An 11,895-nucleotide genomic window follows, 5' to 3' on the forward strand; every position below is an offset into this window, starting at 1 on the left:
TTATCTAATGAACATGAAACGTTTAGTTCTTGTGTTTTCTACGAAGCTCAGAATGGCTTTGAAAAGATTCAATATACTCCTAAATAAACATAATTTAGCCTAGACGCATTCTGATCGTTAGGTTTTTAAATACATGTAAGGACCTTATCTAATAATTTCCTCGTCAGTTCTGTTTGTTTCACAACTGGACTCAATATTAGGTGTCCAACGTCCTTATCGGGATGTTTTAGTCGGTCTTCGTGTTCTTGTGGGGTCACGTGACTGGCACGAAGGACTACATATAAACACTTGGTGGTTAATATGGCCAGACCATCCGGTTAACGTATATTTTTCGTACGAATGAACGTGATATACTTGTTCATCTAATTCAGAAACTGAGGAAAAGTGTTGTACATTATTTAATTCATTCACGTACAGATGCATAACGGCGTTATAAACCGGTATTGATTGGCGAAGTGCCAATTAATTAACAACGTTTTTAATAATTTTGATGATGTCTGTCATTTTCGTAGGAATTTATAGCACTTTGCGTACAAATACTTTCTCGCTCTTATCTGTTTCATTAGTATTAATTTTGGGTTGTCGGGTGCTCTAGGACGATTTGTAAAGCGAGTTTTAATGTTCATTCTTCGATATTGGAACTCTTCAGTGCTTGAAGTATCAAAATTGGCATATAGAAACGAACGTCGATAGACGATATTTTACATTTATGTTTAAATTCATTGAACAGTATATGTAATTTTACGATATTAATGCGTACAGATTGTTTATATTAGCTTTTTCAGCTTCTGTCTTGTTTCTCAAAGTAATGTTGTAACATGTTCTCCATGCTGTACAAAATCACTGGTACACCCTTCTCACTCTTAATCACCTTCATTCCGGGATATATAGCATCGACCTTATTATCACATGCAGATTTCTTCACAGTTCTATCTTTGCAAACATCAGTTGTCTCGTTTTCACCAGCATTGGCACCAATTAGACCTATCCCACAAACACTGGCATTTTGTGAACACATGTAGACTCACTTATTTCCAGTTTTCAGAAGAGCTAACGGTTTGTTTTATGGAGTTATCGATGCTGGATGACACAAGTGGAAGAGGGGGCTGACACCCTGATCCCCCCTGATTATAACATGAATCAGTCCTATCTTCTGTATTATGGGTTAGTTTATGTCTTTTTAGGTTAGCTGATTGACTGAATCCTTTGCCACATAAATCACACTTATAAGGCTTCTCTCCAGTATGTGTTCTGATATGTTGCTTTAGGAAAGATGACTTACTGAATCTGTTCCCACAAAAATCACACATGTAAGGCTTCTTCCTGGTATGTGACATTTTATGTGGTTTGTGTTGTAATGAGGTACAGACTCCCTTATCAATTATGTCACTCTTGTTATGCTTCTCGCCTGTGTGTGTTCTGATATGTGCCTTGAGGGTAGATGATTTTTTGAATCCGTTACCACAAATGTCACACTTGTAAATGCCTTCCGCGAGTGTGATTTTTGGCATGTTCCTTAACGCTAGATATCTTACTGAATCCCTTACCACAAATATCACATGTGTAAGGCTTCTCTCCAGTATGTGTTCTGGTATGTTTCTTTAGGTAAGATGAACTTATAAATCCCTTACCACAAATTTCACACTTGTAATGCTTCTCTCCAGTGTGGATTTTGACATGCTCCTTAACGCGATCCATTAGACTGAATCCCTTACCACAAATATCGCACGTGTAAGGCTTCTCTCCGGTATGTGTGAGTTTATGTCGTTTGACTAGAGATGAGGTAATGAATGTCTTACCACAAGTATCGCAACGATGAGGTTTCTCTCCGGTATGCGTTCTGGTATGTACCTTCAGGCTATATGACGTCATAAATTCTTTACCACAAATATCACACTGGAACGGCTTCACTCCCTCGTGTCTTCTCTGATGCAGTTTAAGGCCAGATGAGGAAATGAATTCGTTACCACAAATATCACACTTGTAAGGCTTCTCTCCGGTATGTTGTCTAGTATGTTCTTTCAATTTAAGTGAATTTATAAATTTATTACCACAAATATCACACTTGTAAGGTCTCTCTCCGGTATGTTGTCTAGTATGTTCTTTCAATATAACTGAATTTATATATTCCTTACCACAAATATCACACTTGTAAGGTCTCTCTCCAGTATGCGCTCTGATATGCTGTTTTAGTCTAGATGGAGTCAGCAACCCCTTACCACATATATCACACGTGTATGGCATCTCACCGGTATGTATTCTGGTATGTTGCTTGCGTTGAGATGAAGTATAGAATTCCTTACCACAAAAATCACATTTGTAAGGTTTTTTTTCGGAATGTGTTTTTGTATGTTCGTTCAGGCTTGATGAACTTATGTATCCCTTACCACAAACATTGCACTCGTAAGGTTTCTCTCCAGTATGTAATCTTGTATGTTGTTTTAGATTAGATGAACTTTTAAATGCCTTACCACAGATATCACACTTGAATGGTTTCTCTCCAGTATGCATTCTGATGTGACCCGTAAGGTTAGATGACATTTTAAACCATTTACCACATATATCACAGGTGGATCCTTTCTCCCTTTGTTTTGTCCCCTGACTCCGTTGAGAAGATGGACGATCCGACTTCCCACGTGACATCTCAGTACTTGTAAGTCCTCCCCTTCTAATTGGACATTGTTATATAAGTCAATAGGTGTTAACGTTATATTCCGGTTCTACGATCTGAAACAAAAATGATATTAAAGACAAACAAAAAGTGTCATCATCGCTAAAATATAGGGTACTGAGACACACAACATTAATAATATCAATAACAAGAAATATTTTTTAAAAGGATAAACGGCATAGTTTTAATGCTTGTGGTTATTATATAAAACTGCTGGTGAAATAAATAAACGAACTAATGTGTTTCAGCACAGAAAACAAAATTACATCATTTTGGATGATAATAAAACTGCATTTGAATCAAGTATATAATTTGATTTATGTGTCATTTGAAAAGATACATTCACATTCAATCTTAACTTTGTTTCGTTTTTAACTGCATATCTGCATTTTGCATTGACCGCTACATTGACCAATCACATACTTCATCTTGACCAGTAACGCCACCTGTCGCGTCATATCCGGGCAAAAAGAATAGCATACGGTTATGCCGAAAAACTAATGTTACTACAGCTTTCAACTATACTATAAGTAGTGTCCTACTTCTATATAAGTTAATTAGTGTACATTACATTTATATGAACACTGTATACAAAATATAACAGTAAATTACAGTTTCCATCCAAATTGAAGAGGCCAGCCTTGAGACTAACGGCCGGTGTAACGTTGAAAATGGACCCCCGTGGAAAATGGAACCCGGTTCCATTTTCAACGTTGAAAATGGAACCGGGATGCCGTGGAAAACTGACCCTCCTGTTGAAAATGGACCCCATCAGGTCTCTCTTTTCCACGTGTAGCCTGTTGAAAACGGAACCCGTTGAAAAGTGAGCCACATGTACATGTTTCTCTGAATAATAGCACTGTTATAAGATACAAGTCTGTATACAATTAAACAAGCATACAATTTTGATCGATATTGATTAACAATTCGATCTTTGGTGACCCATATAATGACCTTTGGTATATCTTCAAACTGTTGTATAATATGCATATAAAATGTATACAATATTGATCAATATCGGTAAAACATTTGACCTTTGACCTTTGGTGACCCATATTATGACCTTTGGTATATCTTCAAACTGTAATAGGATATGCATATAAAATGTACAAAATATTGATCAACATTTCACCTATGACCTTTGGTGACCCATATAATGACCTTTGGTATAACTTACCACTGTTATCAGATATGCATATGACATGCAAACGATATTGATCGACATTGGTTGATAATTTGACCTTTGGTGACCCATATAATAACCTTTGGTATATCTTCAAACGGTAATAGGATATGCATACAAAATGTATACAATATTGATCAACATTGATTAACAATTTGACATGTGACCTTTGGTGACCGGTATAATGACCTTTGCTATAAATTATGACTTATATAAGTTATGCATATATGTAACATGTACAAGATATTGATCGACATTGATTGACGATGTGACCTGTGACCTTTGATAACCTATATAATAGCCTTTGGTTTATCTTACAACTGTAATAAGATATGCATATAAAATGTATACGATATTGATCGATATTTACCATTGACCTTGGTTGACCCATATAATGACCGTTCGTATAAATTCAAACAATAATAAGATAATCATGTATATTATATTCATCGACAGGAATAAACAATTTCTCCTATTAAGCGTTCGTTTTTTTTGTTTGTTCGTTGTTTTGTTTTGTTTAGTTTTTTTTTTTTTGGGGGGGGGGGGGGGGGGGGTCGTAAACCGAGATCCGCTGTAACATTTGAATATGGAACCGGGGTCATTTTCAGCAAATGATATGCAAATGGGTCAGTATGTTGTGGTGTCCATTTTCAACGTTGAACATGGAACCGGTGTCATTTTCAGCAAATGATGTGGAAATGGGTCAGTATGTTGTGGGGTCCATTTTCAACGTTAAATATGGAACTGGGGTCATTTAAAAAAAAAATGATATGGAAATGGGTCAGTATGTCGTGGTTCAATTTCCCTTCGGGCAGGTGAGCTAAAAACATTTAATACAATGGAAATATTGAAACATACTATCGATAGTATTTAGGTTTAAACGTTTAGGTGTGAATCAACATTGCATATAAAACAAAACACAAATAAGAAAGAAAGACTATCATCAGGTTATATAAAATTAAACATTGTATTTAATCACATCATTGACATCACTCTATATTTTTCTATATTAAGTCTTTTCTAATCAGAAAAAATAATGTTAACTTTAAAAACTTTTAATTCAAACGGAGTACATTTAAATGGTAAAAGACTCTTAGAAGGTGTGAACTTTAAATTACTCCCTCTGTTCCAATAGTGTGGGGACTGATAATCCATCAACTTCGCTAGCCAAGGGTGTTCAATACGATACTCTCCTTTTCAGTGAAAAGGAGAGTATCGTATTGAACACCCTTGGCTAGCGAAGTTGATAATCCATATGCCGTCAAGAACAATATGATAATGATTGAATACAGTAAAACCCCACTTACTCGAACCCGGTTTACTCGAATACCCTCATTCGTCGAACATTTCCTCGATCAGGTCCACACGAATTCGAGTAAGTGGGGGTTTACTGTATATGAATGTGCATTATAGATACACTTTGCAACGGAAGCTTTCATAAACTTTTGCATCAAATAAATTTAAACTGTCATTATTGCTCAATAAGAAATAACCATTTCTCTTCTTTTTTAGTCCAAGCACCAAAAACCATAAGAAATATATAATGGGCAATATCATAGATTTAGAATATGAGACAATGCGTCAGCAGTGGCGTCATTGATAACTACAGTATACATTGTATACATATCTGGTTAATACGATATGAAGTCATCGTTACATTCATTAAGTATGGAAAATGATGTCATAGGTTAATTATATATATACATTGTATAACATGGGACATATCAACATCGAATACTGTGTAGCATAATTATGCTATGTTAAATCACCAGGAAACAACAATGCTCAAGAACTGGCATTGTCATCTATGAAGATATGGCGACGGTTATCAGTAATTATGCACAATTTGAGACCTGATGTCATTGGTTACTACAAAGCATGCGAGACATGGTGTCAAAAGTAATAGAAATAAACTGTGCAGGAGCTCTGATAGATATACCCCATACCCCCACAAAGTGGTCTAGAGTGATATGTGGTCCTAAAATGGACCCCACAACATACTGACCCCTTTCCATATTATTTTTAAAAAGTAACCCCGGTTCCATATTCAACGTTGAAAATGGACCCTACAACAAACTGACAAATTTCCATATTTTTTTTTAAATTGACCCTGGTTCCATATTCAACGTTGAAAATGGACCCAGCGACATACTAACCCATTTCCATATCATTTGCTGAAAATGACCCCGGTTCCATATTCAACGTTGAAAATGGACCCCACGACATACTGACCCACTTCCATATTATTCACTGAAAATGACCCCGGTTCCATATTCAACGTTGAAAATGGACCCCACGACATACTGACAAATTTCCATATTATTTACTGAAAATGACCCCGGTTCCATATTCAACGTTGAAAATGGACCCCACGACATACTGACCCATTTCCATATTATTTACTGAAAATGACCCCGGTTCCATATTCAACGTTGAAAATGGACCCCACAATATACTGACCCATTTCCATATCATTAGTTTAAAATTACCCCGGTTCCATATTCAACGTTGAAAATGGACCCCACAATATACTGACTCATTTCCATATTATTTACTGAAAATGACCCCGGTTCCATATTCAACGTTGAAAATGGACCCCACGACATACTGACCCATTTCAAGATATTTTTTTAATGGCGCAGTTCCATATTCAACGTTGAAAATGAACCCCACAATATACTGACTCATGTCCATATTATTTACTGGAAATGACACCGGTTCCATGTTCAACGTTGAAAATGGACCCCACGACTTACTGACCCATTTCAATATTTTTTTTTAAATGACCCCGGTTCCATATTCAACGTTGAAAATGGACCCCACAGCATACTGACCAATTTCCATATTATTTACTGAAAATGACCCCGGTTACATATTCAACGTTGAAAATGGACCCCACGACATACTGACCAATTTCCATATTATTTACTGAAAATGACCCCGGTTCCATATTCAACGTTGAAAATGGACCCCACAATATACTGACCCATTTCCATATCATAAGTTTAAAATTACCCCGGTTCCATATTCAACGTTGAAAATGGACCCCACGACATACTGACCAATTTCCATATTATTTACTGAAAATGACCCCGGTTCCATATTCAACGTTGAAAATGAACTCCACAATATACTGACCCATTTCCATATCATAAGTTTAAAATTACCCCGGTTCCATATTCAACGTTGAAAATGGACCCCTACGACATACTGATCAACTTCCATATTAGTCACTGAAAATGACCCCGGTTCCATATTCAACGTTGAAAATGGACCCCACAATATACTGACTCATTTCCATATTATTTACTGAAAATGACCCCGGTTCCATGTTCAACGTTGAAAATGGGCCCACGACTTACTGACCCATTTCAATAATTTTTTTAATGACCCCGGTTCCATATTCAACGTTGAAAATGGACCCCACAGCATACTGACCAATTTCCATATTATTTACTGAAAATGACCCCGGTTCCATATTCAACGTTGAAAATGGACCCCACAATATACTGACCCATTTCCGTATCATTAGTTTAAAATGACCCCGGTTCCATATTCAACGTTTAAAATGGACCCCACGACATACTGACCAACTTCAATATTATGTACTGAAAATGACCCCGGGTCCATATTCAACGTTGAAAATGGAACCCACGATATACTGACCCATTTCCATATCATTTGCTGAAAATTACCCCGGTTATTAGATTTTCAAAGTGACACCAGTTCCATATTCAAACGTTATAGTGGATCTTGGTTAATTAATAAATTACCAAAAACATAATTGGACAAATCTATGTCGATCAATATCGTATACATGTTTTATGTAGCTTATGACAGTTAATATTTATACAATATGTCATTATATGTGTCACCAAACTTCAAAGGTCAATGTCGATTAACATCGTATACGTAAGAGTATGCATATCAAATAACAGTTTGAAGTTTATACCAAAGGTCATTAAAATTGACACCAAAGGTCACAAGTCAGATTTTTTCAAAAATATGGACCAACGTCGTGAACATGCCATATGCGTATATAGTTGAAAGTTACACAAAAGGTCATTATATGGGTCACCAAAGATCATAGGTCAAAATGTTTATCAATGTCGATCTATATCGTTTTCATGCTATGTGGATAATATATAGCAGTGATAAGTTATACCAAAGGTCAAATTGTGTTTCAATGTTGATCAATATCATATACATTTCATATATATAACCTATTACAGATTGAATATATACCAAAGGTCATTATATGGCTCACCAAAGGTCAAAGGTTGAATTGTGTACCAATGTCGATCAATATCGTGAACATGTTAAGTGAATATCTTATAACAGTAATGAGTTATAGCAAAGGTCATTATATGGGTCACAATAGGTCACAGTTCCAATTGTTAATCAATGTCGATCAAAATCGTGTTCATGTTACATGAATATCTTGTACCAGTGTTAAGTTATTTCAAAGGTCATTTTATGGGTCACCAAAGGTCACAGGTCAAATTATTAATTAATGTGGACCAATGTCGTATACATTTCATATGCATAACTTACAACGGTGATGAGTTATACGAAAGGTCATTATCTGGGTCACCAAAGGTCAAAGGTTGAATTGTGTACTAATGGCGATCAATATCGTGTACATGTTAAATGAATATCTTATAACAGTAATGAGTTATAGCAAAGGTCATTATATGGGTCACAAGAGGTCACAGGTCAAATTGTTAATCAATGTCGATCAAAATCGTGTTCATGTTACATGAATATCTTGTAACAGCGTTAAGTTATTTCAAAGATCATTTTATGGGTCACCAAGGGTCAAAGGTCAAATTATTAATCAATGTCGATCAATATCGTATACATCCCATATACATATTATATTTCAGTTTGAATATATACCAAAGGTCATTATATGGGTCACCAAAGGTCACAGGTCAAATTATTAATTTATGTGGACCAATGTCGTATACATTTCATATGCATAATTTATAACGGTGATGTGTTATACGAAAGGTCATTATCTGGGTCACCAAAGGTCAAAGGTTCAATTGTGTACCAATGGCGATCAATATCGTGTACATGTTAAATGAATATCTTATAACAGCGATGAGTTATAGCAAAGGTCATTATATGGGTCACAAGAGGTCAAAGATCAAATTGTTAATCAATGTCGATCAATATCGTATACATTCACTATGCATATCATAATTTAGTTTGAATATATACCAAAGGTCATTATATGGGTCACCAAAGGTCACAGGTCAAATTCTTAATTAATGTGGACCAATGTCGTATACATTTCATATGCATATCTTATAACGGTGATAAGTTATACGAAAGGTCATTATCTGGGTCACCAAAGGTCAAAGGTTAAATTGTTTATCAATGACGATCAATATCGTGTACGTGCCATATGAATATCTAAGAACAGTGATAAGTTTTACCAAAGGTCATTATATGGGTCACCAAAGGTCACAGGTAAAATTGCTAACTAATGTCGATCAATGTCGTATACATTTTATATGCATATTTTAAAACAGTGTAAAGTTATACGAAAGGTCATTATCAGGTTCAATTAAGGTCACGGGTCAAATTATCAATCAATGTCGATAAATGGTATACATGTATAGGGACATCTTATTTTCAAGTAATGCTAATGGTCATTATCTGGGTCACCAGATGTCACGAGTTAAAGTGTTAATCAATGTACATAATTATTATATACATTTTATATACACTTCTCATAACAGCCTAATGTGATATTAAAGGTCACCTAAGGTCACGGGCCATTTTATTTTACCATTGCCCTTCAATATCGTTTATACATTGTAGCATGTAAGCATATCTTATCGCAACGTCCATGACAATATAAACTAGTACCGAGATCCAATACTTTTATGTGGTTCTATATTCAACGAGGTCCATTTTCAACGGGTATGTAAAGAAAATTTAATATTTGGTTCCGTTTTCCACGGCATCCCGGTTCCATTTTCAACGTTGAAAATGGACCCGGGTTCCATTTTCCACGGGGGTCCATTTTCAACGTTACACCGGCTTGAGTGTTAAACCCAAGACTCCCTTTCAGCGACGAACAACGGACTTAAATACACCGATAGACACTTTGCTACACGGGGACCATTACATCAGACAGTTACCTAATACTTATACATGGCATACTCTGTTTACATCAGCTTAGATGAGATTACTAATTAATACCACACATATTATTGAATGATCCCGTAGGCCACTAATCTTACATCACATGTCATAATCGGCTTTATCTATTTATCTATTCAAAGGGTTTACGTCCGCTATTTCGGCCTTAAGGCCTTTCAGCTGACGAGAACAGATAGGAAATTCAGTAGAGTGGGTACGATATGGAGTAAAAGGAGAGAGTGGGAAAGAAAAGAGGCACTGTTTAGTAGCAGTTACGCCTATGTATACCCTACCGAAGATGAGTGGAACAGAGAGAAGGCCCTATCCTGTAAATTTGATTTATCAAAGTTTTTGAAAATCGGCTAACGGTGACCAGCCTTTATATATGATTAGGTAAACTAGATTAGAATCTGATACAGCTGATCTCATAACCGGCTAACAGGTGAGCAGCATTTATATATTAGGTAATATAGCCTAGTACCTTGTACATCCTGTTTCATAACTGGGCCAACATATCTAATTAAATGTTATTTTTGAAATATAAATAAAACCATTTTCTGGTCCATCCTGGAATGATCTTAGAAAAATCGTCATAAAAAGTCTTCAAAAACGTAGTTGAAGAGATTAATTTCTAACCTAACACAATTATAAATCAAATATATTGTATAGAAATATTTGCGATCTTTAAATTCATACTGTATTAATTTCATTTTGATAATATATTAAAATACGAAAGTACAATCAAACATTTTCTTTGCTCACAAAAAAAAAAAAAAAAAAATGAAGAAATAATCAAAATTAAGCGTGAATGACTTCATTCAATCATTTTGTCAACATCTACAATGTATAATATCTTTCAAGGTAATACATCGACAGCTAATGTAAGTATATAAAAAAAACGAAATCCTGCCTTTTATGGAAGGTTTTGTGTTTATAAATATTATATACCTGTAAAGTAGGCAACTTGTTTTTCATTAATCGAAATCTGATGTATCACTAGTGAAATGGCTGTTAACATATAAAACATTTCAAACGAACGAAACATTTGATGCCTGATAAATCATATTCTTATCAAACCAAGTCTGCGTTAGCAATATTCTTCTTGTTAATTTGATGGTAAAGGCATAAGACAAGGCAACCATTTCTTACCTTCGTGAAACAAACGAGGATGATATGAACGTCCCGGTATCTGGCTGTAGTATAACTATATGTCCTCACAGTTCCTGAACTAGCGTCAAACTGGCCGTCCGTCTGGGGTGACCACTGTAGTATAACTATATGTCCTCACAGTTCCTGAACTAGAGTCAAACTGGCCGTCTGTTTGGGGTGACTACTGTAGTATAGCTATATGTCCTCACAGCTCCTGAACTAGAGTCAAACTGGCCGTCCGTCTGGGGTGACTGCCACCCAATGACACGTAATACTGGTCTACACTTTATAGTATTGACTCGCCGGAGGCCCTTGTCAATATAACCAGTCATATTGATAAATGAAGTAATCGCCTTTTGTTATATGTGTCATACAGTGGACTCACGATAATCCGGACGCCGTTAGTCCGGAAAACTCGCAGTCCGGACCGGAATGCACGGGAACGGATTTCCCTAACGTTATTTGTACTCACCAGTCCGGAAATTCGGATTCCGATTCCGGAACCCCATTTTGGGAACCTAACGTACTTTTCATTAGTAAATTTCCCGCAATAATCCGGACGAATTTTTCACCACGTGGAGGGGAAAATATCGGGGCAAGTCATCCGTGTCGACAGCTGTACAGACTATCGCTTGATACTGTACGTAGTCATAGTGACCACTGCCAGGTCATAGCTGTATGTTTTGAAATTGACTTTACGTTTTTGGTTATATTACTTCGCAGAGCAGCGTAACGA

The 11,895-nt window shown here is 36.0% G+C and overlaps 1 protein-coding gene across 1 annotated transcript; it reads right to left on the minus strand.

The window, feature by feature from the left end:
* Positions 1-382: 382 nt before the first annotated feature.
* On the minus strand, positions 383-11,553 carry LOC117333128 (zinc finger protein 62 homolog). Its single transcript, XM_033892264.1, is given in 3 exon segments — positions 383-1,490; positions 1,492-2,727; positions 11,160-11,553. Coding segments are annotated over 2 exon segments (1,614 nt in total). The 5' UTR covers positions 2,644-2,727; positions 11,160-11,553; the 3' UTR covers positions 383-1,028.
* Positions 11,554-11,895: the final 342 nt, after the last annotated feature.

The sequence above is a fragment of the Pecten maximus genome, chromosome 8, assembly GCF_902652985.1.
Source record: "Pecten maximus chromosome 8, xPecMax1.1, whole genome shotgun sequence".
NCBI classification, from domain to species: Eukaryota; Metazoa; Mollusca; class Bivalvia; order Pectinida; family Pectinidae; genus Pecten; species Pecten maximus.